The 27,959-nt window shown below is 48.8% G+C and overlaps 1 protein-coding gene across 2 annotated transcripts in view; it reads right to left on the reverse strand.

Annotated features, from left to right (window-relative positions):
• Positions 1–27,632, reverse strand: part of CHST11 (carbohydrate sulfotransferase 11) — a 275,589-nt gene extending 247,957 nt beyond the window's left edge. Inside the window, exon 1 of one of the 2 annotated variants that reach the window (XM_047788129.1) lies at positions 26,868–27,632. In XM_047788129.1, the coding sequence (XP_047644085.1) occupies positions 26,868–26,970 (103 nt within the window). In that variant the 5' untranslated portion in view covers positions 26,971–27,632. Of the gene's footprint in view, positions 1–26,852 lie in introns of both variants that reach the window. The other variant, XM_047788128.1, reaches the window with a different exon arrangement.
• Between the last annotated feature and the right edge of the window lie 327 nt (positions 27,633–27,959).

Consider the following 27,959-nt stretch of genomic DNA (forward strand, 5'->3'; position numbering starts at 1 on the left):
GCTTAGTAATTGTTGGGAACACTGGGTCATTCACAAGCATGAATTTTTGACAAAGTCATGGGGTGGGAAGAAGACTATTTTTAGGCAAAGACAAGTGAAAGTCACCTAAGGCTGGGTTCTTCATTTATCCCATCCAACACACCCACCTACAGATTCATCAAAAACAGAGGGAGACTTGAAAATATCTCAGAAATGTGGTTTGCTTTTGTTTAGTCTTAACTTTATCTGGACCCAGCTCTACTGGACTGCGAACCTGGACTATTAGTAATTTGTATGACCAAAGTAGAAAGCTGCAAAGTCCTCCAGTGCCTTGAAACAGGCTCCTCCAGCAGAAATCCACAAGGGGTGGAGTCCGAGCCTCGGGCTGGGGTCTCCCTGGTCCTAGAAAGTTCTCTTCCCTCAGACTGGCTCAGGGGTGCTTTCCAGCTCTGAGGTTCCATGAGTTGCTAAGTCCGAGGGAGCAGCCCTGGCAGTCAGGCCTTTCGTGTGTGGTCATTAAATACACACCATGGTGAGGCCTGGCTGGAAAGTTCCAGGAACACACCCTCTAGACCATCTTAGCATCCAGAGGAATGAAGCAGAACAGGCAGCCCGTGAACTTGGCCTGGTTCTCCTCACCCCCCAGCACACACAGCTTTGAGGCCCACAGTCTGGCTCATTAACCCCACAGTCCAGCCACACCGTGTCACCAACAGGCCAAAAGCCAGACCCCCAAGAAGCCGAAGTCAAAAGCGAGGGCTCCCATCTGAACAGCCATTAGCCACAGAGTGGCCTCGTCTAATACCCAATTCTACGGCACTAAAAGAAATGTACACAGACTTAAAAACACTCTTCTCCCATGGATACAAAGTGAGGTGGGAAGACAGCCTGTGATTCAAATACATCTGCTGGGCAACGCAGGCTAAGGATCATATTTTCCCTGAAGAGAAAAAGAAACATCTAAAGGTCAAGCAGGAATGACTGGCTGCAGCCTTGTGGGCTAGAACCAACCTAGCAAAGTGAGACTCACGGGGCAGGAAGCACCAAAGCCATGGGAGCAGGTCTCACACACACACACACACACACACACACACACACACAGCTGCATGATGATTTATGCTCCAGTTTCAAACCAAGATAAGCCGTGCAAAGCCCCGGTTCACCGTAGGTGGCGGATGACAACCCGAGATGCACTCTGCACGGAGAAGGGAGGTGGGCCAGCAGGAAGTCCGGGATCAGAGGGCTTTTCATGTCCCACCGTTGCCATTTTCAGTTCAACTGCTCACGTGGAGCCCTGCTAATCAGAAAAGTGCTGTGCAACCAACACAAGCTCTGGATCCAAAATCAAGGCGCCCCTCGACCCAGCTCGCAAGTCTGACAATGGATGGGAACACGAAGCGGTGCCTGAGCCGGTCTGCTCTTGGCAGGGAAAGTCTAAACTCAGTCCTCCTGCTGCTGCTGCAACGGCACAGAATCTGCACGACCCCAAGTCAGGGCTGCGTTCAATGTGTGGCATTCACCCACTGGAAGGTCAGAGCTCCCAGTGGCCCTGGACCCTTCTTGGGAGCTGTCATCCCAGGCCCCCCTGGCTGCAGCTTCAGTCCTGCTGCTCCACATCTGACCACCCCATACACAACTTTGTAACATCAAATACAAATGTTCTTTTATTCTTCACCAGAATCATCTGCCCTCGTAAGGATCAAGTTCAGATTTGTCAGAACCAGCCAATCTTCCAGAGATGTGTTTCTCAAAATGAGGTCAGGGAACCGCCTATATCAGCGTCACCTCAGACCCTCCCCACCCCACCAGCCAACTAGGTTTCCTCACTGTAGCCTCTCTCGATACCCTGCCCTTCTCTTTACTACAATTAATCATAATTAAATACATATTTGCTTCTTTGTGTAATGTCTGATCCTCCACTAGATTGACAATGATCGCAGCTATAGATCTTAGATGACTTACAATGAAGTCTGGCCCCAGACTGGGACCTCCGTTGAGTCGCACCTGGGCACAGGGTACACTTGAGAAGCCACCACTGATTCCAGCTGGAAACAATTCCCACTGGGTCAAAACAAGAACCACATTCTTCCTGTGTTCTTTTCCTCCAGCTACGGTAACAAAGTGCCATTGACATGGCAGTTTGTTCCCTCACAAGCAGAGGCTAGAAATCCCAAATCGAGGCTTGGCAGAGCCACGCCCCCTCCAAGGTCTCTGGGGGAAGACCCGTCCTGGCTTCTTTCAGCTTCCGGTGGCCCTCAGTGCCCCTTGGCTTGTGGCAGCATCACTGCAGTCTTCGCCTCTGTTGTCACATGACCTTCCTCCTGTGTATATCTCTGTGTCTACGCATCTCTTCTCAGAACACACGTCATCAAAAAAAAGGAGTTCCCACTGTGGCGCAGCAGAAATGAATCTAACAAGTAACCATGAGTGGGTCTGGCCTCGCTCCCTGGCCTGGCTCAGTGGGTTAAGGATCCGGCGTTGCCATGAGCTGTGGTGTAGGTCACAGACATGTCTCGGGTCCCACGTTGCTGTGGCTGTGGCTGTGGCCAGCAGCTGTAGCTCCGATTAGACCTCTAGCCTGGGAACTTCCATATGCCTTGGGTGGGGCTCTAAAAAGCCAAAAAAAAGCCAAAAAAAAACCCACATCATATTGGATTAAGGGCCCACCTGACTCCAGTATGACTTCATAACATCTGCAACAACCCTATTTCCAAATAAGGTCACAATCTGAGGTCCCAGGAAGGATGTGAATCCTGGAGGGACCCCACCCAACTCAACACACTGACCAGGCAAAGGTTTATAAAATAGAGTTGCCTTCAACAAGGATTGAGGACTTAATTCTGAAGTGTAGAAACTTCATGTGGCAGAACTACCAGTGAACCCCCAATATCCATTCTCATTCTCTCCCCCTTTAGAGCTAAAAGGCCCAAATTTTAGCTGAGCCCATGACCACACAGAATAAGGACTCCCTGCCCCAGCCTCCCTTGCAGACAACAATGGCTGTGGCTCCAAGAGATTCAAGCCAAAGTAATGGGTATAAGAGGTACACCCACGGGCAGGATGCAGTCACGGAGGTGACCCACTTCAACAGGTAGAGGAGGACCACGACACAGGTAGAGCGGTGCAACACGACAGAAGGCCTCCAGCACACAGAATCACCGCGTCAGCCCTCATCCAAGAAAAACATGCACTCCAGCTCCATCAGGGCCTGGTGACACAAATGTCCTCCAACAGATGGGAAACGGAATAAAACTTTGTGTCACTTTCAAGAGGGGAGGGAGGGTGGGATGGACGGGGAGTTTGGGGTTGGTAGATGCGAACTACTACATTTCGAATGGATAAGCAATGAGGTTCTGCTGTGTAGCACAGGGAACTCTATCCAGTCTCTCGGGATAGAACATGATGGAAGACAGTATGAGAAAAAGAATGGATATAGGAGTTCCTGTCGTGGTGCAGTGGTTAACGAATCTGACTAGGAACCATGAGGTTGTAGGTTCGATCCCTGCCCTTGCTCAGTGGGTTAACGATCCGGCGTTGCCATGAGCTGTGGTGTAGGTTGCAGACGCGGCTCGGATCGCGAGTTGCTGTGACTCTGGCTTAGGCCGGTGGCTATAGCTCCGATTGGACCCCTAGCCTGGGAAGCTCCATATGCCACCAGAGCGGCCCAAGAAATAGCAAAAAGAAAAAAAAAAAAGAATGGATATATATGTATGACTGGGTCACGATGCTGTACAGCACAATATTGTAAATCAAATATATTTTAATTAAAAAAAAAACTTCATGTCACTTTCAATCCAAAGAGGTTTTCCAAGTAGCAAAAAAAGTCCAAAGAATACTGCCTATTATAAGAGCATAAGTCTTTCAGCCATTTTGAGTTTATTTTGGTGCATGGTGTGAGGGTGTGTTCTAGTTTCATTGCTTTGCATGCAGCTGTCCAGGTTTCCCAGCAATGCTTGCTTAATAGACTTTCTTTTTCCCATTTGATGTTCTTGCCTCCCTTGTCAAAGATTAATTGACCATAGGTGTCAGGGTTTATTTCCGGGTTCTCTATTCTGTTCCATTGGTCTGTCTGTCTGTTTTGATACCAGTACCACACTGTTTTGATGACTGTGGCTTTGAGTATTTCTTGAAGTCTGGGAGAGTTAAGCCTCCTGCTTGGTTTTTGTTTCTCAGGATTGCTTTGGCGATTCTGGGTCTTTTGTGGTTCCGTATAAATGTTTGGATTGTTTGTTCTAGTTCTGTGAATGTCATGGGTAATTTGATAGGGATTGCATTGAATCTATAGATTGTTTTGGGTAGTACGGCCATTTTTACAATATTGATTTTCCCAATCCAAGAACATGGAATATCTTTCCATTTCTTTACATCTTCTTTGATTTCTTTGATTAAAGTTTTATAGTTCTCGGCATATAGGTCCTTTACCTCCTTGGTCAGGTGTATTCCGAGGTATTTGATTTTGTGAGGTGCAATTTTAAAAGGTATCATATTTTTGTATTCCTTTTCTAATATTTCATTGCTGGTATACAGAAATGCCACTGACTTCTGAATGTTCATCTTATATCCTGCTACTTTGCTGAATTTATGAATCAGTTCAAGTAGTTTTGGGGTTGAGTCCTTAGGGTTTTCTATTATAGTATCATGTCATCTGCGTACAGTGACAGTTTTATCTCTTCTCTTCCTATATGGATGCCTTTTATTTCTTTTGTTTGTCGAATTGCTGTGGCTAGGACTTCCAAAACGATGTTGAAGAGCAGTGGTGAGAGTGGGCATCCCTGTCTTGTTCCAGATTTGAGTGAGAAGGCTTTCAGTTTTTCCCCATTGAGTATTATATTTGCTGTGGGTTTATCATAAATGGCTTTGATTATATTCAGGAATGTTCCCTCTATACCCAGTTTGGCGAGGGTCTTGATCATGAATGGATGTTGGACTTTGTCAAATGCTTTTTCTGCGTCTATTGAGATGATCATATGATTTTTGACTTTTTTTTTGTTAATGTGGTGTATGATGCTGATTGATTTGCGTATGTTGAACCATCCTTGTGAACCTGGGATGAACCCAACCTGGTCATGGTGTATAATTTTTTTGATATGTTGTTGGATTCGGTTGGCTAAGATTTTGTTGAGAATTTTTGCATCTATATTCATCAATGATATTGGGCGATAGTTTTCTTTTTTGGTGGTATCTCTGTCTGGTTTTGGAATGAGGGTGATGGTGGCATCATAGAATGTCTTTGGGAGTATTCCTTCTTCTTCAACCTTTTGAAAGAGTTTCAGGAGGATGGGCACCAATTCCTCTTTATATGTTTGATAAAATTTACCTGTGAAGCCATCTGGTCCTGGACTTTTATTTGTAGGGAGTGATTTTATGACCTCTTGAATTTCATTTCTAGTGATCAGTCTGTTCAGTTGGTCTGTTTCTACTTGATTCAGTTCAGTGGGAAAATTAAAAAAAAAAATTAAAAAAAAAAGAGCATAAGGTGTCTTTTTAATCCACTTACGGATACTTCACCCTTTGCCTTTCTTGTTTCAGTTATTCATGAGAAAAAAAAGAATATCGGAAACCTTGTGGGGCACAGCGGATTAAGGATCCAGCATTGTCACTGCAGCAGCTTGGAGTGCTGCTGTGGTGCGGGTTCAATCCCTGGGTGGGGAACTTCTACATGCCGCAGGCATAGAAAGAAAGAAAGGAAGGAAGGAGGGAATTAAGAAAGAATATATATCCTTGGAGGGGAGGAGTAAATAAAGACTTCGAGATTAACATACTCTACCATCTGTAAAACAGATAAGCAACAAGGACCTACTGTATAGCACAGAGAACTGTACTCAGTATTTTGTAATAACCTCTAAGGGGAGAGAATCTAAAAATATCTATGTAGAGATACAGATACATATATAAAACTGTATCACTTTGCTATACACCTAAAACTAACATCACTTTGTAAATCAACTATATTTCAATAAAAATTAAAGAAAAAGGAGTTCCTGTCGTGGTTAACGAATCTGACTAGGAACCATGAGGTTGCGGGTTCGATCCCTGGCCTCGCTCAGTGGGTTAAGGATCCGGTGTTGCCGTGAGCTGTGGTATAGGTCAAAGACGCAGCGGCTGCGATCCCACATTGCTCTGGCTGTGGTGTAGGCCGGCAGCTACAGCTCCGATTGGACCCCCAGCCTGGGAACCTCCATATGCTGTGGGTGCAGCCCTAAAAAGACAAAAAAAAAAATTAAAGAATAAAAAAGACTCCTGACCAATACCTTAAGACTACCTCAGAATTTGAGGGCAACTTTTCTGAAAATGGCCCTTAAACATCCCTCACCCCCAGGTACTCACCCTCCACCTTCCAAGCTGTCATTTCTAGTCTTTAAAAAACTCTCTCCAAAACCCTCCTGAAGTGGCGGGACCAGCTGACAGCCTGTCCCACTGTGAGTTACGAGCCAAACCATGTCAATAACCCCAAACAACCAGAGACCAGCCCATTGCAGCCACCTCCTGGAGCTCCTGAAATTGCCTGCTACTGCTGCCGGCCACAGGCACCATCACCTGAGTTTCCCCAAGGGCTAAATCATAGTGGCTTTTTTCAAGGTGGCTTCTGGGTCCCAGGGCTTCTGAGAATTGCTCTCAGCCAAGCAGGGACCACCATGCCCCGGGGCCCTCTGTACACCCACTGCTGCAGGAGGGCCTGAGGCAGACACACAAATAACCGAAGTTAATTGACCACATCCTATTCAACAGGAAACCTCAGAGCCAGCTATTCTGGACTCATTCTCACTTCCCCCCTGCCCACTTCTACCACAGTGCCACAATGTCAGAGTCAGGGTGTGTGTGTGTGTGTGTGTAAGAGGAATGTGGGGAGGGGGACAGAGACTCCAGAGGTGGGAAGTGACAAGGCTTTGGGGAGGCTATGGGGTGGAAGGGAGCTGCCAGCCACCTCATCTGCAAAGCAAACACTGCGTTTTTCCTTAGTGTGTGTTTGGGGGTGATCTGGTGTGGGCTGGTGGGAATTATGGGGGGGGGGGGTCTACACTTTGCCATAAGATATTCTCGGTGCTGCCACTAGAGTGGCTGGCAGCCAGTCTCGCACTAATATCAAGAATAAGCTACTGTTTCTTTTTAAGAGAAAATCTTGTTTTAAAATATCCAAGAGAATGATTCAATCTATCCAGGCCTCCCCTTTGAAAGCAGAGGGGATGCAGAGAACACACAGGAAACCCCCATCTGCTCTGTGTGTGTGTGTGTGTGTGTGTGTGAGAGAGAGAGAGAGAGAGAGAGAGAGAGAGAGAGAGAGAGACTAAGAGCAGTGTCTTTCGCTTTTGCACAAGGAAAGACATAGTCATGAGTTGGGTTTGGTTTTCTCTCCCCGCCCCCTGCACTCTGCTTCCTGTTTAGGGGAGCCTGTTCCCCCAACCCTGAGACGGTCATCCAGGAACGCTTCCCAGGAGGAGGCTTCCTTCTCAAGGCACTGCTGAGCATCCCCTTCTGGGAGTGGCACAGGGCATGTGAAGAGCTGCTCCAGGGTGCCACGGAATCTCTGTCCTGGTCCCTGCACAAACTCCCTCGCATCTGAATTCCTTCCTCAGGCTGGCTGAGGACCACTGGGTGCACAAGACCTCCTAGAGCTATTGCTACATCTTATCAGCTATGGAGCAGTTGTCCATGTTCCTTCCAGCTCAGGGATCGCCCTGCTATCCATTCTGCCTCCTCAGTCACAGAAAAGAGGTTTGCACACCAGCCCATGCTTTGTACAGAAGTTCTTAGTAAAGCATCTGAAGTCCCACAGACCTGGGCACTAATCCCCTTCAACGAGGGCTCCACCCTCATGACCAAAGCGCCTCCCGAGTTCCCCCCACCTGAGACCATCACTGCTGGGGGTTAGAATTTCAGTACATGAATTTTGAGAGCATACAAATATTTAGACCACAGCACTGTGTTACCATAAGTTAATTACAAAACTTCTCTGAGCGTCATCTAAAAACGAGTGCCTCCCTCACCAGGCTGTTGAGATGACTAAATAATTGAACACAGATCAAAGGACAGCCAGGGAGTCAGCAGCCAACCCTGTGAATGATCTGCAGACCACTCGGACATGCGTGGAGAATTGCAGAGGGGGCTTTCAGACAAGCACTTGTGTATGAATGGGTTTCCCTCTCCCTCAGTACTTTGGGACAATGACAGAAGTTCTAGCCTCTTCCTAGCTTTTAAGTGAAACCTCCCTCCCACCCTTTGGGGCTCCTTCATTCAGACGCACAGGTCCTTATTCAACAAACGTTTATTCTCTCACCAGACGGTGACAAGGCAGGCGCTGCGGACCCACTCTGTGCTGTCCAGAAGCCTGTGATTTAGCTTGGACCAAAAACTAAACAAGTGCATCCATGCTGAGTTTGAGGGAGACTCAGGAATCTGGACAGCAGCCAAATCAAACTGGCTCCAACACTTTGATGCGCTGCCTGCCGACTGGAGCATAAATAGATACACGCTTCCAGACAACGCTCTGACCATACCTACCAAGAGCCTTCAATAGTTTACAACCTGTGCATTCCCCTTCTGAAAATTCATCTCAAAGAGACATTATAAAACTCAGAGCAAGGTTTATGTACAAAAAGGTATATTTTTTCAAAGGGAAAAGTCGTTTTCAAAAGTGTTCAACAAATGAGAACAAGTAAATTATGTCCATATAATGACATATCCATACGATGGAATATTCTGGCATCCATATGATGGAATATTATGGTGTTTTCAAAGAAAACTTGGATGACCTGAGAAAATAACCTATGCTCAGTACTAAAAACAGACACGCTATAATATATGCATGATGATTTCATCTCTGCACTTATATGTATGTATATGTATGGATGCGTCAAACAGCAGACCAGAGGTGAACAGAGATCCTTCCTGGGTGGTAGGAGGATCAGGGGTGACTTTTTTGGAAGTGGGTTTCATTTTTTCAAAATGCCCTGTAATATGCCTAAATTAAGTTTGTAATTTGAAAAAAAGAATATACATATGTGTGTGTGTATATTATATAATATGTGTATAATTATGTCATTATAATATATACCCACACACAAACCATTACTTTACTCTGATACTACAAGGCAGGGGATGGGGTGATGGTGAAAAGGAGCCAGCGGTGTCACCAACCTTGCAACTTGATGAATTGCACGCCAAGAAATGTCAGTGCCATTGAGACAGGGATCTTGTCTGTTTTGTCTCCTGCTGCTTCCTTAGCCCCTGGAAGGGTCCTGGCACACACGGTAGGCATTCAATATGTGCTTGTTAAATAACTGAACGAATGACCGCAGCCCAGCTCAAACGTTCTTTCTCTGTGAAGTTCCCTGACCTCCCTTGAACTAATTACTCCTCTTTTCCTAGCAGCCCGTAGCCATTATTACAAAGCTTTACAGCTCCCAATTATGGGTCTGTCGCCACTTGCTAAATTGCAAGTTATTGGAATTCAGGAACTAAGTCTTATTTAGATTTGTCTCTGTAGTCAGATGAATGTTTGCTGGATAGACAAATGTTTGAGTGACGGATGGAGGGGTGGGGAGATGTCAGCCCGTTCATACTGGATTAACAGTAATTATTCACTTCAGTTGGGATTTAACTCTAACTGTAAATATGTGTCGATTTTGAGAACTGCTAAGAGAGGAAGACTGGAGTTGGGAGAAATTGGAAGTAGTCTCCGCAGCCAGCTGCAAAGCTGATGGTTTTAGCCTTGCAACATTTTCTTCTAACAGAAGTTTACTCAGAACCCCAAAACCTAAAACAGGCACAGAGCCACTGCCAACATGGACATTCCCTAGCCATGTGTGAGAGGGTCCCCGGGAGGGAGCAGAAGAACCAGGACCAGAACCTTCATTTCCTGCCCCCCACTCCCACTCAACGAATGCCCTTTCTACTTTCTGCTTAACTGCATCTCATCTTCCAGTCAGGGTTACCCATGTTTTAGAACAACTCAAACACTCAGCTATGACAGCCAAGGCTTCCATGCAGAGAACTCAGTGCTCTGAATCCACGGCTCTTTTATTTCCTATGAAAATAAGAAGGAATGTCGCTGTGACTTTCCAATGACAACATCCTTCACGCGGCTCGAATCCCATTTGCAGGAAGACACTTGCGATCAGACCTATATTTATTTTTAAATTCTCCATTTGCTTTTACAGACTCAGGAAACAAAGTCTGCTCAAGCCTCAAAAGAATCCTCTCTAGAATCCTGTAGGAAAGAGCCCTGAACCACTCCCCTCCTGAATTAAATGGATTATCCTAAAATGAGCAAGGCCACCGTTACTACTTAATATTTTAAGTGCATAATTATCTTTCATAGTATGGCTCACACTCTCCCCGGAAAAAACTGCTTTATTACAGGCGACTAAAAAAACTGCCCGTTCAGTTTCCGACTTCAAACCTGTACTTCCCTGTTTTGTTGTTACAATTTTTAGATACATTTATTTTTAAAATATTTTATTAGAGTATAGTCAATTTACAATGTGTCAATTTCTGCTGTGTAGCAAAATGACCCAGTCATACACATAAATATATATATATATATATAATATATATATACACACACACACACACACATTCTTTTTCTCTTATTATCTTCCATCTTGTTCCAAGAGATTGGATATAGTTCCCTGTGCTATACAGTAGGGTCACTTCCATTTTTGAACAGCAAAATTATACAGAGAGCCCTACGTTCCATCACACCTTGGCTCTTAAAAGAGTCCAGATCTCACTCTTCCATTTTCAAAATAAGCTTGCTTCCCATACTCTGGCATAGATCCCTAATGATAAGCACTGTCTTTTTTTTTTTTTTTTTGTCTTTTGTCTTTTGTTGTTGTTGTTGTTGCTATTTCTTGGGCCGCTCCCGCGGCATATGGAGGTTCCCAGGCTAGGGGTCCAATCGGAGCTGTAGCCCCCGGCCTACGCCAGAGCCACAGCAACTCGGGATCCCAGCCGCGTCTGCAACCTACACCACAGCTCACGGCAACGCCGGATCGTTAACCCACTGAGCAAGGGCAGGGACTGAACCCGCAACCTCATGGTTCCTAGTCAGATTCGTTAACCACTGCGCCACGACGGGAACTCCAGCACTGTCTTAATTAGACCTTCCAATCCCTAATCCCTAACTCCGCACAAGTCTGTAAGTGTAAATCCAAAAACCACTGGAGCTTGGGAGGCCACACGCCCCCTGCCCCTTAAAAAAGGCTGCACGTCGGTGATGGCATTGTATTACTTTTTTTTTTTTTTTTACTTTAATTAAGCCTTTGGGAGAGTTCTCCCTGTGTGTTGTTATTTTAATGGACGGAAAAGGAGATCAAAGGTGGTGAAATACCCCGCGAGGAAACCAGCTCTGGGATGTTTGTCAATGGATGTCAAGTGCCACAGGCTCGCAGAGAAAATGAAGGGGCTCTCGGGGTGTACCCAGCACAAAGGTTCTGCGGCGGAAGAGCTCTACAATTAGCCCATCCACTCCAAGGAGGCGGCCTTTTGATATGAAGATGACACAGGGCGGCATCTTTCATCGAGACAAGGACAGCCTAGCCCACACGCAGCGCACAGGGCGAGTCTCTGGGGGGCCTTAAAGCCTGGGGTCTCAGTTCCCAGGAGGAAGGGGCTGACGTTGGTCCAGCAGACACTGCTCAGCTCCGGGGACAGCCCCACAGCCACGACCTGACCCCAGACAGACCCAACCGCTCACACCAACTCGAGAAACCCGCCTTCCCGAAGCTCTTAACACAGTCCTGCCACTCCTTCCAGGGCCTCAGAGGGTGAACCCAGGGCACCATTAGCCACCGAGAGACTCAAACTGCAACTCCAAGGCTCTCATTTTGGCCCGAGCGATGCAAACAAACAGCGGATTTAAACCCCATCCCAGAGTGCTTTTAAGCTGTTGGGTACTTTGCACTTTAGGCATTCATGAATCATCCTCTCTCCCCCATTAAACGATGGTAATAGCAGCTATTTCCAAATGGCTCCAAGTTCATTCTCAGAAAGTGAGTGGAAAACCTCTGCCCTTCGCGTGAAACAAGAGAGTTTCATTGCACTAAACATAAATGTCATCATCGGAAAAACAGGAGACCCTAAGCCGTCTATGGCTCCCCAGTCCCAAGAATAAAAGTCAAACTTCAGGGGCTTCAGAGCCCTCCAGGTTGGTTGTCCAGCCATCTCTCCACCCTGGAGCCTCCTGTGTCCGCAGACATGGCCTCTCCTTCCCACCCACCCTAGTTCTCCACGCATCCTTCAGGGCCCTGTGCAAAGTCACCTCTCCTGGGAAGTCTTCCTCTTCACCACTCTAAAGCAATCACTCCTCTTGTCTCTCTCTCTGACCCCAATCACACTTGGCCCCGTGAGACAGTTAATCATGAGTGCTTCCGCCCACTCAATAGAGTGAACCTTCCTTGGACCAGTCTTGGCACTCAAACGTTTGCATTAGAACCACTTTAAACTGAGTTTGAGCAATTCCCTGCACCCCCCTGCGTCTGTATTGCCTCATCTGCAGAATGAAGTTGATGGCTTCTCTCTCTCTCTCTCCGTTAGAGTTTGCAAGGCTCTCATCAGGAAGGTCATGCTTCAGATGACGACTGATTGGCCAGAAGACTCTGAAGATCCCTGAGTATCCACACATTTATGACTCCACAACGAATATCTCATTTTTAAGACCTAGTGTCCTAAGAGAGTCAACAGTCTTCCCAGAGGCATAGCTGGAACCCAGGAAAGAAAACATTCCCTTAAAAAGCGGTAAAGGAGCAAAAATTTAAAAAAAAAAAAAAGAGAGAGAGAAAGAGAGAACATAGTGAACCCCCAAATCCTAAGGCAATACACAGAAAGCTCTGCAACACTTCAAAGCTGCACTATCCAACATGGTAGCCACCAGCCGCATGTGGTTATGGAGGACTTGAAATTCGGTGAGTGTGAACTGCCAGCTGCTCTGAATGGAGAATATACACCGGGTTTCTGAAGACTTAGTACAAAAAAAGAAATAAAACAATCTCGATAATTTTTAATATGCATTGCCTCAAAACGATATTTCAGAAATAAATTTCACCTGTTTCTTTTTCCTTTTTAACGTGACTACTAGAAAGTTTGGAGTTACATCTGAAGCTGACAGCCTCTCCTATTCAGGCAGGGCTGCCCTAAAACGGCCTTCCGAGCCGAATTTGCAGACCCTGGCTCCGAGCACACACAGGTTACATATCGCAATAACAACCATATCTTTGAGAGCTGTTCCCTTTTTGTCTGTGTCTCCATCTAGCCATGGTGTGAAATGAGTCCCTCTTTGCTCTCTCGCCTGGCAGGTCATTGGAGAATCAAACTGGAAATCAAATTGGCAATGGAATAGCTGAAAACGCCATATCTGCCATCCCAGTGCGGGGAATTTTCTTCCTGGTCACCAATTACCATCAGTGCATTCATTCTTTCAGTCAATGCTTCCTAGGTGACTACAGCTATGGTCTAAATGCTTGTGCCCCCCCCCCCCAATGTGCATGTTGAAAACCTAATGCCCAAGGTAATAAATTAGGAGGTTGCGCCTTTAAGAGGTGGTTAGGTCAGGAGGACACAGCTCCCATGAATGCGATTAGTGCCCCCTCCCAACCCCCCTGAGCTGCATCACCCCGTTTGCCATGTGGAGTTACATGAGATGTCTGTGGCTGGAAGGGGGCCCTCGCCCCCCACACTAGCACCCTGATCTGGAACTTCCAGCCTCCAAAATGGCAAGAAATAAATGTCTGTTGTCTATAAGCCACCCCATCAGTGGGGTTTTGTTGCAGCCGCCCAGAGTCAGACAACTGCTATTATTACCCCAGCTCTGTTCTAGGTGCTGGGATCCCACGGCACACAAGACACAGCCCGCTCTGGATGAGCCAGTCCACCAGCGCACGTCATAACGGAGGTGCACACACACTCATACCACGGAACACAAGGAAGGACACCCAGCCCCTTCCTCTGGCCAAGAGGGGATGGATATTGGTTTCACACAGGAGGTAACATCTGGACATTTACCTCCAGGCACATCCAAGTAGAAGAGAGGTGAGTGTCACCTGAACACAGGTGACACCACTGGCCCCAGAGGCGATGAGCTCAGCCAGGGATAGAGTGTAGGGTAAGAAGAGAAGGGGCTATCACTGAATTTCCCATGGAGCATCTGCAGCTGAGCTTACGGCCCTTCTAAAATAATTATGTTCTTGACCTAATTAGCTAAAACCAAGAACACGTGGATGGGATATTCTGGTGAGGCGAAGAGTCATCTTTGGTGTCAGACTCAAGCCAGGATCCTGTTTCAACTTTCCAGCACTGGGACCTGAGGTCCAGTGCTCCTTCGCCTCTCCGAGCCTCCATTTCCTCGTCTGTACAATGGGTTGTGAGGAAGATTCAATGTGATTATCTGAGCACAGCAGTGGGCACAGTGTCTGATTTATAGTATCACTCCGTGATCATCTCACTAGAGTTATTTTTAGGAAAGCATCAGAAAACTCTGGGATCTAAAGAAGGGTTTTGCCACTGTTGATATTCTGGGCTGGATCATCCCTCGCTGGGGGGCTGTCCTGTGTGTTACAGGATGGTGGGCAGCATCCCTGGCCTCTACTCACTACACGCCAATATGCCCCACCTCCCCAGCTGGGACAACCAGGCTGTCTCCAGACACTGCCAGATGTCGCCTGCCCTGGGGGAGAGAAGGGAGCAAAGCTGTGCTGGGTCCAGGACTGTGGGTCTAAATCAATTAGATGAGGCGGAAAGTTCAGCTGGAGGGCCACGCGCTTCATAAGCGACTTTTTCAATTTGTAAAGAACAGCGGGCCCGGACAGACGCCCCGCCCCACCCACCCTCCCCCACCCCAGCAGGGACTGTGCCCAGGGGGCCCGAGGTGGAGACCACACAGGCCCTCCGTCTCAGGTTGAAGAACCCTGGGCCTGGCTCAGACCAGGAGCACGGTCTGGTCTTTGGACTGAGTTCAGTGCCTGCTCTGCCGGCGACAGGCGGACGCGGGCCCTGGCCCCTGCTGCGAGTGCCACCCACAGAGGAAGCTCCCCTCGGCTGCCAAGAGTGGGGTGACCGGCCTCCTCTGCACGTCACAGGCTCAAATGCAGAGACACAGGCTGATGGGTTCTGTCCTGTGCCACGCGTCCGACCACGGCTCCTGGGAACGATCTGCATCCTTCTCAGAGTTTGGCTTCAGAAGGGGCAGGGATGAAGCTTCCCACAGAAAAGAAACTCATGGACCTGGAGAAGAGACTAGTGGTTGCCAAAGGGAGGGGGAGGGACGGGGAGCTTGGGGTGAGTAGATGCAAACCATTGCCTCTGGACTGGACAAGCCACGGGAGGCTGCTGTATAGCACTGGGCACTATGTCTGCTTGGGAGGATCATGTGAGAAAAAGAATGTGTGTGTGTGTGTGTGTGTGTGTGTGTGTGTGTGTGTGTGTGTGTGACTGGGTCTCTGCTGTACAATAAAAAATTGACAGAACACTGTAAACCAGCTATAATGGAAAAAATAAGAATCATTAAAAAAAAAAAGGAAAGCAATGACATGATGGACACCTGTCTCTGGTTTTTCAAGCATCATGTTTTAAAGCTAACGGGGACCCGAGGGGTACTTTTGTTCCTCACTGGGGGGAAAAGCTATGGCCTTTGCCTTCAGCATGAAACCACAAGGCTGATTTTTCAACAGATAAACTCAGCTTTTGCAAAACACCACACTGCGATGTTGAGGCAGGGCTAAGTTCTGGCCTCGGCTGTGGAGGGTGGGCTGACACAGCAGACGGGGCCAGGGCATCTAGAAAGGAGATGTTCCTAGGAGTCTAGAAGCAGGACCCTCTCGGTAAACCTGACAGTGTAGTCACACCTACGAAACGGAGAAACATTTGCTCAGGTTTCAAGCAGGAGGAAACACAGCAGCATCGTCGTTAACACGAAGATTTACGTCTTGGAAAGAGGAGCCACGGGGCACTGATTTTAACGACACGTGTACACCTTTTTGCATCCATTTTCAGTGTATTTTCCTATCTTGTTTCTCACTGAATCCTCACCACCATGGCAGAAGAGAGGTAAAGGCGACCAAACCTTTGAGTTTGTGACTTCCCCTCAGTCATTCGCTCAGTCAATTATTAAGCCCCTACAATGTGCCAGGCGCTTTCCCAAACCATCGAGTGCAGCCAAGTACCACGGCAGATATCGCTGAAGCATGGAGGGCTAAGGATGGCAGCCATCCCACACTGGGTGGGATCTCTCTGCCCGTCAAATAGGCATCTCATCCACGGGCCAGTAATGCTCCTCCTGGAGAAATACCTCGAGACTCTCCACGCTTCAGTGGTATCTCATTAAGAAATGTAACATGGGAGTTCCCGCCCTGGCTCAGGGATCAACGAATCCAACTAGGAACCATGAGGTTGCGGGTTCGATTCCTGGCCTCGCTCAGTGGGTTAAGGATCCAGCGTTACCATGAGCTGTGGTCGCAGACATGGCTCAGATCCCGAGGTGCTGTGGCTCTGGTGTAGGCCGGAGGCTACAGCTCCGATTAGACCCCTAGCCTGGGAACCTCCATATGCCGAGGGTGTGGCCCTAGAAAAGACAAAAAAAAAAAAAAGAAAGAAAAAAAAAGAAATGTAACATGTTAGGGAGTTCCCCTTGTGGCTCAGCAATAACAAACCCGACGAGTACCCATGAGGACACGGGTTTGATCCCCGGCCTCACTCAGTGGGTTAAGGACCTGGCGTTGCCATGAGCTGTGGTGTAGGTTGCAGATGCAGCTCGGATCCGTCATTGCTATGGCTGTGGCTGTGGCCGAAGCTGCAGCTCCCATTTGACCCCTAACCTGGGAACTTCCACATGCTGCAAGTGTGGTCCTAAAAAGACCCCCCCAAAAAAAAAAGAAAAAAAAAAGAAAAGGAATGTAACATGTTACATTACAATTCTGCCCTAGAGGGGCCTTTGTGTTTTCCCTTCTCTGGGTTTCTTGGAAGTTAACAGCTTCTAACAGATACCTATTGCACTTGAGTTGCCTTTGAGGGTTTTTTTCACAAGGCTTTTAAGATAACCACTCAAGCCAGAGACTGATAAGGCCTGAAAGACGTACTTGGCCAGCCAGGTTTCTTTATTTCTCTCCACATCTATAGGAGGTAGACCTGACCTCCAGTGATACTGGAAATATCAGTCCTACCCATTTTATTTATCTAAAGGCAAACTCTGACTCACCATTTGGCCAGAGTGGGCACCAGGTTAACACTGTACGTTTACCCAAAGTTGAAGACAGAAGGTCCGACCATCCCCAACTACCTTCAAGAGTCTAGGAGTTCCTGCTGTGGCTCAGCAGGTTAGGAACCCAGTGTTGTCTCTGTAAGGATATAGGTTTGATCCCTGGCCTCACTCAGTGGGCTAAGGAACGCTGCAGCATAGGATCTGGTGTGGCCGTGGCTGTGTCCCAGGCCTGCAGTCAGCAGCTGCAGCTCCGATTCCACCCCTGGCCTGGGAACTGCCATATGCCACAGATGTGCCTATAAAAAGAAGGGGAAGAAAAAAAAACAAAAAACAAAAAAACAGTCTACACCCTGGGCTTCCAAAATTGAGTGGACACTCAATCTATCACAAAGGGGCCTGGGAAGGAAACATCAAGCCTTCCATTGTCATTGAAATTAGAAAACCAAATTTAATGTAAAAAAAAGTGAATTAGTGTTACATAGGAATGGACACAAACATCCCCCCGCAACTGTCATACCAAGTGACATGGCATTTATGAAACTCGGGCATCTTCAGGAGGGAGACGGAGAGGTACAAAGTGCAAAAACTCAATTATCCCACCGCTCTCAGCACATTTCTATGGATCACCATCTATCACTGAACCAGAAGTGGATTTACACATTATCTCAGCTACTTCCACCCAAACTAATCCTCAAGAAATGGAATAGAGGCTTAAAGAGATCCCAGTCAAGGGAACTCCGTCCTGGTACAGCATTAACGAATCTGACCAGGAGCCCTGCGGTTGTGGGTTCGATCCCTGGCACTCGCTCAGTGGGTTGCCCTGAGCTGTGGTGTAGGTCGCAGACACAGCTCGGATCGGGTGTTGCTGTGGCTGTGGTGTAGGCTGGCAGCTGTAGCTCTGATTCGACCCCTAGCCTGGGAACCTCCATACGCCAGGGGTGTGGCCCTAAAAAACAAAACAAAAAATTATCTTTTGAGATCCCAGTCAAGAAACTACAGCTTGGAGATAAGACTCACGAGTTATGCACACAAGAAAATGGCATTCCTCTCCCCACCCCCACCCCCCTACCCCCTGAGTCTTCTACGCCACAGTACAAGGTAAAAGGATGAAAGAGTCAGAGCTGACCAGGAGCCAGCTAACGGAATTCTGCAGAAGATAATGAACATGTGGGTTTACAAACACTGTGGATTTAGAAAGTTAAAAAGATCCTTATCCTACATATTTAGATAACGGGAGTAATATGTATACATTTGCTATAAACAAAACATATGCAGGATGGATGCTCACATGTTTTTCCAATCGGGTGTGGTGAGGAGGACTCTGGGTGTTTGCTCATGATCCATTCCACCCCTTCTAGAAGGTCTTTCTATACCACAGAGGCTGTTGATGAAGCTAGGGTTCTGAACGTGAATTTAGTTCCCCCAGGCAGAAGCACTCACGTCAGAGTTAAAAAGAGGGCACAAGTGAGAAGCCGTCTTCCTACCTTCTGGGTTGTTTTCACCCTCCTGGTGATGGAGGTGTGGGAGTTTTTTGCAACAGCACAAAAGGGACCACTCTCTGGCCTTCTGCATGTCGAGAGGTGGCTGCAGTGGGGAAGCGTCCGAATTCTAGAATCAGGATTTGTGATCCCTGGTCCCCAGTGTCATTGGTTTGTTCTTGGATTCAGCAGTTCCAGAGATGGTCTCAGAGGTGGTGACACATTTAGTGGGTCATTACTTGTTTGGGACCACAGAGTTATTAAGTGGGAGCAGCCATGCCAATCTATGTTTGCCTATAAGTTGTTACATGTACTACTGCTATTAGGTGAGGCTCATTCCTGGAGGCCCAGTGGAGAGCTCCGTGCCTCCAGCCCTCTCAACAATTTTATAGAGACCAGATTCCCTCCATTAAATACCTTTCTGCCTAACATACCTAGACTGCTTTCTAGTTCCTGATATCTGAAACATGACTGAATCCTAGCAAACCAGGAGCCAAGAGATTCAGGAGACAAATAAAACAGACCATACCAGCAGCCGACTGGACACAGCAAGCCAACCTGGCTCTTCCCTCTGGGCTGTATGCACATGGGAGAGGTGGGGACTGGGGCAGAAGAGGTATCCTTGCCAACCACTTACATACTGGCCAAGCTTAGAGGCTATAAAAGGAACCTGGCAGAGGTTCCTCAAAAGAGGAAGATGTGTAAGTAAACAAACAACTACAAGGTATTTCTAAAAGGGCTAGAGAAGAGAAATGACCAAGGCCATGGGAGCTCAGTGGCCTTGAAATGTCAAATCCATACTGGGGACACTTTCCCCAACAAACAGCTCTATCTATTTCTCTGTCCATTTCCAGGTTTGAGCTCCTCCTTAAATAACATACTCCCCGCCCCTTCCTATTGCCGACCAAAGCCAAAGTTGTTTTTTTTTTGCTTTTTAGGGCCACACCCACGGCATATGGAAGTTCCCAGGCTAGGGGTGAAATCAGAGCTACAGCTGCTGTCCTATCACCACAGGCACAGCCACAGCAATGGCAACACAGGATCCTAACCCACTGAGCACCGAGGCCAGGGATTAAACCCGCATCCTCATGGATCCTAGTCAGGTTCATTAACTGCTGAGCCACAAAGGAAACTGCCCCCCTCCCACCCACCCCTCTGCCCCCAGCCAGCAAAGCCTTTATGAAGCAGGTGATCAGGGCCGATCAGGTACCTCCAGGCCCTCAGGTGAAGCCTGAGTGCCATTTTTCGTCACCCTATGGAGGTCCTGGAGGTTCACAGAAAGCACTTTCACAATTTACAGGGCATCAGCTGTAAGATACACGGGCCACTTTATGTTCCACTAAGAGAAAAAAGGCTACCCGTTAGAGGTCAGCACAGCTCTAAGGTACTATCAATCACAGCACGTCAAATTTCCTAACTAGGAAAATGGGGGGGAGGGGGTCTTAGAGTTGATGAAATCAATCATTCCTGGGGTTAGGCAGTGGGGACCACCCTAGCACCTGGGTCTTTCACTCCCAAATCATCCGTCCGTTCCATCTCTATTTTTCTTGACTGCCTACATAAGTCTGGGGCAGCTGATGGTTGTTTTACATCTAGGAAGGCCGTGGATCACACCCTGAACATTTTAAGAGTTTCCCAACACAAGCTCAGTTAAAATTCCTGTCAGATCTTTTTTTTCTGATTTCTGCTTTTAAAAACTGAAAATGGGACTGGTCTAGTTTTGGGGGGGGCGCTGGTGGAGGGGAAGTGGGTTTGACATGGTAACCGCCTCACCCAATGCACTACAGGCCGCCTAGATAAACACGAGTGCAAGTAAGAGGCTTCGGCTCTGCCACCCCCATTCCATGCCCCTCCTCCAAGGGTCCTGGGCTCAACCTCCTCCAGGGCATCTCATTCCCTCCCCAGTCAAGGCCGCAGCCCCACCACCTCTCTCCACCTCTTAGACTTAGCTGCTGCCTCCCTCTGCCCCAGACCCTCAGAGCTGCCTGCTGCAGGATCCTGCCTCAGGGAACAGACTTGTGCTGCCCTCTGTCTGGAATGTTCTGCCTGGGGCTGGGCGGACAGTGGCCGGCTCCTTCAGGTCCTTCTGGTTCCTGCTGTCCAATGTCACCCTATCAGGGACACCCCGAGAATGACCTCTCTGTTAAACTGCATCGCCGGCCTCTGGCATCCCACATTGGTCTCCTTGGCTTTGTTTTTCTCTCTTCGCACCAATGACACGCCACCTATGTGACTTCTGCCTTTGCCTAAAGCCTGCCTACCCCTCTAGAAGGTAAGTTCCATGAGGACAGAAACACTGTCTTGTATCCGGGCGCAGAGTAGAGGCCAGAGACACAGACAGACAGAGACAGAGAGAGACACAGCGAGAGAGACAGAAAGAGCCCCTCTGCGCTCAAGTTCTGATCAATGACATCTGATGGAAGAGGCATCAAAGTACAAGTTCCGGAAGTTTTCTCGGACAGATCAGGTTATTCCATGAGCTCAAAGGAAGAGCCTCGCCTGGGAATAAAGATGGGGTCTCAAAACTCAAAAGGAAAATAAAAAGAGAAAATGAGCATCTAAAACAACATCTGGTTGTCCTCAGAATCTGACCTGACAAAAGGCCGTGACTTTTATGAGAGTCTTTCCCCCTCACCGGCCCCAGATGAAGAAGAGGTTTGTCCTTCTGGGGGATTTAAGAAGGAAAAAGGCGGTGCCCGGGCTTGTAAGCCTTTGATTTCCTGTTTTTAAATGGCTGTTGCTGATAGAGCTCGTCATGAGCAAAATGACTTTTCATCCAGATAAATACAAGCAGCAGCTGCCTCTGCTGGAGAGTGGATGCCTTGGTCCCTCGCCCATCAGAAATCCCCCAACCACACTTTCTCCGGTGCACGATCACCACTTGATTTCAGAGGCAATGAAATGAGGACTCCAGGGCAGTGGCTATAACTGTCAAAGGAAATTGCCTAACTGTATCTGTCCTATCTTCATGCAGCTATGAAACTCCCCATTGAGGTGCAAACATTTAAACCGCCAAGGGGAGACCCCATGCTGGAAGCGTCTTCTCCTTCACTTCTTTCATGTTGTCTCCAGAATTTATAACCGTCTCATATTTGAGATTCTCCTGAATTTTTTTTTTAAGGGCCACACCCATGGCATATGGAAGTTCCCAGGCTAGGGGGTCGAATCAGAGCTGCAGATGCCAGCCTGCACTACAGTCACAGCAATGCCAGATCCAAGCTGTGTCTGTAACCTACACCACGGCAATGCCGGATCCTTAACCCACTCAGCGAGGCCAGGAATCGAACCTGCATCCTCATGGATATGAGTCAGGTCTGTGACCCCTTGAGCCACAAAGGGAACTTCCCCTCCTGACATCTTTTCAAAGGAAGTTTCAGATAGATACCATAACGACAGCCTCTACGAACTAGTACGACTCCAAACTCATTTCATATGTCAACAAAAAGGTTCTTTAAAATTAAATATGTGCAGGTGATTAACAAGAGCCTACCATATGGCACAGGAAAATACACTCAATAGTTTGTAAAAAACCTATGTGGGGAAAAAAGACTGGATATATTTATATCTACGGCTGATTCACTTTGCTGCACACCTGAAACTAGTACAACATTGTACTATACGCCAATAAAATTTTTAAAAAATATATGTGCAGGAAAAAAAACAAAAAAACAAAAAGCAGGATACCAGACTAACATCCTGCAAAGAGGTGGAGGCAGAAAGCTAGAGGTATGTGCCACTCCATACATATAAAAGGTTGTGGTTAAATTCTCTGTCTTTAATAACTAGTCACCATCATGATGCATGTGTCTAAAATACATATCATCTCTCAAACAAGCTACAAAATCCGTGATGCAATCTTGTCTGTTTCCTATGTATATACTATAATACACAGAAAAAAGTACCTACTGCCTCTGAGTGGTAGATTAACGGATGATTGTTTTTCTTCTGTACTTCCTAGCCTGTCCAAAATGAGCACATATTATGTGTATAATTAGATTCAAATTATAACACAAGCGTTTTACATTCAATCTAATCAAGCCAACTACAAAGAGGTAACCCAAGACGTCTTTAAATAAAGGGTATAATCTTTCAATACTTTCAACCAAGGCAAAGAAATCCCAGGCAACAGTGAAAGTAAACATGCTGCAAAAGGAAAATAAAAGAGAGAGAGAAAGAGAGGGAGAAAAAAGGCTTTCTCTGCAGGCTTCTCTTCTAGGAACAGGAGCTTTCAAACAAAACCACAATCCTACAGAGGAACACAAAAGGAAGGTTCAGAAGAGCTGTCTGCACACACTCAGCGCAAATGCAGCCTGGGGGCCTCTCAGCTTTGCCTGGCCTGACACAGCCATCAAAGGCCGGCTGTCTGGGGCAGGTATGCCAGACACTTCAAGGTTCAGGATGTGCTTTCACAGGATCCGTTCGCGGATGGACTCAAACATGTGCAGAAGCCACAGGCATGTAGCTCCGCTGTCACCGACATCAGGAGCAGTTCTGGCCCACGGAAGGGGTCTCGCCTGCGGATGAGTGTCTACAGGTCGATGGCAAAACGAGGCCAAGCTTCCCCAGTACCCAGGACAGCCAGCAGTGCCTCGTTGCCTTATACTTCCCAGCAGCAAATCTAGGCCACGGGGAATGCTCCTGTCTGGTGCATGATGAGCAGGGATCCATGACTCAGGGTCTCTGAGAGGCCAGGAGGGCAGAGAAGTGTCTGGACCCTGTCCCCTGTCCCACCGCCCCAAGAGAGCCAGACTTACGGACCAGGCATTCTTGGCCAGGTTTGATATAACCTTCTGGAAAACTGGAGAAGCAGGTCTCCTAGAGTCTAACCACTTTGTGCATTCATCCAGCAAATATTTTATTGAGAACCTACTATGTGCCAGGCACTGTGCAAAAAAAAAAAAACAAAAAACACTGGGATTAGAATGGGGCCTGAAACCTAATCCCTGCCCTGAGACTATTAACTCAGCGTGTCAAAGATCTAAAGAAAACTGCCTTTACTCATGGCCTGCTTCTGCTGAGCCTGCCAACCAAATTAAAGATCAACTACTCAAGTTTATACATTAGAAAACACAAAAGACAAGGAAGTCTGGATTAGAATCAGAGGCCAGGACAGCCAGCCCCCTGCCAGCTGTCTTCCTTTATTCCTTCTCTCTCTCCTCACACACTGCAGGTGTTCTCTAGCCATCAATGAAAACGGGAATCCATTTCTTTGGAATACTATTATTCTGTTTCTGATATAAACAGAAATAGCCCTTCTGCCAGAGGACTCCAAATTTCTAGCAACACAATCTGTGCCATGCTGTGGTCCCTTCCACCTCTCCCACGGTGGAGAGAAGACAACTGCAGAGTCAGGCTAAAGGATCAGCTGTCATTACCCGAAATCCTTCAGAGAAGCAAAAATCGGCTCCTCTTTAATGACATTCAAAGCAGTAGGAAAAAGATATAGCATCAGCCGCCCACAGGGTAGTTTAATAAAATGGGGAGTAAATGTTTAAGACAAATATCAACGCAAATGTTTATGTCCCGTGTAACAATAAACCATTGACATGGAGTTTTCATGGAACAATATGTAATTCAAAATAAGGAAGATCTGGAGGTCCCGGTTAAGAATCCAACTGCAGCGGCTTGGGTCGCTGCAAAGGTGCGGATTCAATCCCAGGCCCAGGGCAGTGGGTTAAAGGATCCTTTGTTGCCGCAGCTGCGGCTCGGATTCCATCGCTGGCCCAGGAACGTCCATATGCTGAAGTTGTAGCCATTAAAAAATAAAATCAAATAAAAATGAGGAAGACCTTTCAATCGAACTCCCTGTAGGTGCACGTTCACAGAATGTACCCAAAGTCATATTTGCTATGGACTGGGAAAAAACTCTCAGAAGAGCATGCCCGCGTAGGCACAAATAATCAACAAATGCCATTTGTTGGGAGGAAACGGGACCAGGAAGGAAAGCCAAGCTTGAGAGCAGAGGACCAAGGACAGAGGATCCTTATCAGGACAGCTTTGGAAAAGCTTCTATCCCTGGTTCCAAAAGGCCAGACTGAAAGGCACTACCACTGCTTTCAAGGCAACTTAATATTCCGACTAGCAGGAAATTTTTTCAAAGTGCCAGTGGCAAGTTGAAAGTTTCTTTCTGGTATCTCTGGCTGGAAAGTTATTTCCTAAGTCTCACAAAGGATAAGAAATGCACCAGACGCATGAAAACCACGGATAGAGGTAGTTTTACAGGTCCAGTTAGTCTCACTGGACAACCAAGAAGTACAGAGAAGCTAAAGAACATTGCTGCTGGAGCCTAATATTGATCCTCCTTCCAGGCAATTGTGCAGAGAATTACCTGACATGTTCGGTCCAGGCAAAACTGTAAGTGGCCTAAACACATCTGCAGTTTCTAAAGCAAATCATTTGGCCCTTTGTTTAAAGGGCTGGAGCCTCGGTGTATGGGCACACCACCCAGCCTCCCACGGGGGGCGGATTCTAGCCTGGTCTCTGGGATGTTGCTGTCTGGTTCTGCCCACGGCAACCACCGCCTGGCTGCTGGTAGGCAAGCCACGTCCATTTTTAAATTCCCTTAGAAGTTTCACAACCACCAGTTTGGGTGAGGAGACAAACACCGCTGCAGTTTGCTGACAGGAAACTAAAAATATCCAGCTGCAAACAAAAGCCACCTTGTACAAGGCTGGCGTGGATGTCCTGAGGTTACAGACCGTGGTATCAGACCCTAGGACTAGATCCTTGGCCATGGGGCCACCTTAACAACGGCTCCAGGCAGAGCAGGGGCAGAGGGGCCATCATGCCCGGGTGCTGTCAAGGAATCTTGCACCAGACAGCCTGTGTGATGGACAGAACGGCTTTATTCCTCTGCCATCCACCCAAAGGCAGGCTAGATGAATATAAGGCTGCGCCTGCTGAAAGTGTTATATACACACTGAAAGGAGAAGGCAGGAGGCAAAAACACCAACCCTATGTCCCTGGAAGGAAGTGTGTTTCCAGCTCCCTCCTTGCAACTATAAAAGCAAATTACTGCTGTGGCTATACTGAGAAAAGCAACTCGAGGCGTGGAAAACGGATTTGGGAGCCAATGGGGCCCAGTGGGGGCCTGCTGGGCATTGAGGGGGTGGTGGACCACGGCTCCAACGTGAGACTCCTCTCACCCTGGAAGCTTCTTTGGAAGGTTTTACCTGTTGGGCTTGGGAGAGGAGCTGAGAACCTGGGGCCGCCACACTCGCAGGCGCCCCTCCCTCCCCAGGTCCCAAACTTTCCTTTGCACCCCTCCGAAGGGGCGAGCCTCGTCCCTCCTCCAGTCCAGATTTCCGGAGTGGAACCTGAGGCACTGGGGACGGTGGGGACAGGGCTCATTCCCACGGGGACCGGAGGGCGCTAGGGGACTCGATGCTCAAAACCTTGGAGTGGGGTTTGCAAACTGACCATCAGCCCAGGACCTGGCCAAAGTTTCCTCCCAAACTATGGCGACGCGACCCAAGAGCTCGGAGTCTCCCCAGGGAAGCAGGGGGAAAGGGGTTATGGGGGAGGGAGCAGGCCCCGAGGCACCACCGCAAGGTCAAGGCGTAGCCGAACCCGGGGGCAAAGAGCCGAGGCCGTGCCCCTTCCCCAGCCTGGAGGAGGGGCAGAGCCAGGCACCCAACCTCTCCCCACACCTGCTCAGTGCTGTGCCAAGCCCAGGACACGTGGGAGCCTAGCCGGGGGCTGCCCAGTTCTAGGAGGGGACTCGGAACCTCTCTGGGGCGCGCACCCTTCACCCCCTGCCCTCCAGCCAGTAACAGGCAGCGTGCTGGAGCGCTGAGCGGCCGGCGCCCGGCGCCTCTTTCATCCTCAGATCTCGGCAGGAGCGGCGAGGGAGTTTCGTGCTCTTTAAACCGATCCCCCACCTCCGGCAGCTTCCTACAGCCTCTACCTTGCCCTGCTACCTCGCAGACAGACAAGAGACACAAAGAAAAAAACAAAAAACTACCACCCCTCTGGTCCCATCCTCCAGCCCGAAGCCGGCAGGAAGAAGAAAAGGAAGCACATCTTTCCTCCTCCTCCTCCTCCTCATCGCGATCCGGTGATGTGGGCAGACTCGGTCATCAAGGAACCCCGAGGTGGCCCATGGAGAAGAGGTAAGGTTGGAAGAGGCAGAAGCCAGGCGGAGCGAGGGAGCGAAAGCGCGAGAGAGAAGAAAATATCCAACAAAACCACGCTAACGCGCCCCCTACCTGGGTGCAACATACTTTGGAAATAGAAGATGACCAGGATAAAGGATCCCAAGCAAGTGGCCAGCACCATCCGGCAAATTCTGTTCATCCTCATCACTTCCAGCAGCGCCGGCTTCATGGCTTTGTCCTGGCTGCGGGGACCCGGGTGTCCGGGAGGCGCTCCCGGAGCGCAAGAGCGGGGACCCCGCCGCGCCGAGCGGAGCCCGGGAGGCGCAGGGCAGGGCTCGGCAGGGTTCGCAGGGAGAATCAGGCTGGCTCCGCGGCTGCTCTCGGAGCCCCGAGCCCTGGGCAAGGGTGTGGAAGGCGCCGGAGTTGCTCTGGAAGTGGAGATGCGTGGACTAGCCGGCTGCGCGCTCGTGCTCCTCCTGCTGCTCCTTCTCGCCTCTCCGCCGCCGCCTCCGCTCCCGCCGGCGGCAGCCGCTGCCTCCTCGCGGGCCGGGCGGCTGGGGTGCGAGCGGTGATGGTGGTGCAGCCGCGCTGCCGCTGCCGCTGCCTCTGCGCCGGCCTCTGTGGTTGTCGGACGGGCCCCCTCCCTCGTCTCCACAGGCTACTTCATTGCGCTCCAATGATCTATATATTCCGGGGCTGGGTTTTACCAAATGCAACTCGCAGCCCCCGGCGAGGGGAGGGCGCCTGCGGAGAGCCGGGCGGAGGGAGGGACCCGAGCGCCGGGGCGGAGCGTCGCGCTCCCCCCGCCCCTACCGGGGATTTGGTCGCGTCCAGCTGTTTCCCGGGGAGTGCAGAGTGCGCGCCGCGCTCCCGCAGGGTCCCAAAAGCCCTCAGTCCCCCGCCGGCCCGGCGGCCGTCTGGAGGTTGTGTGTCAGCGTTTCCATGACAAAACCCGGAGGAAAAAAAATACGAATAAAATCGCCTCTGTGCTGCCACCCCCTCCTGCCGGCGTGTGAAGACGGAAGTGGCGGGGAGCGGGTTAGGGCACGGGAAGCGCGAAGGGGTCCAGCAGTTCGGGATAATTTAAAATCCCTGGGTAGGGTAGCCGGGAAGTGGTCCCGAGCCCCCAGGGAGCGAGTGCCCTTTCCCCGAGTCTCCGAATTGGGCGGTTTCAGGTTTGGATGTTTTGTTTTGTTTTGTTTTTCCTTTCAAACGACA

Source organism: Phacochoerus africanus, chromosome 7, assembly GCF_016906955.1.
Source record: "Phacochoerus africanus isolate WHEZ1 chromosome 7, ROS_Pafr_v1, whole genome shotgun sequence".
NCBI classification, from domain to species: Eukaryota; Metazoa; Chordata; class Mammalia; order Artiodactyla; family Suidae; genus Phacochoerus; species Phacochoerus africanus.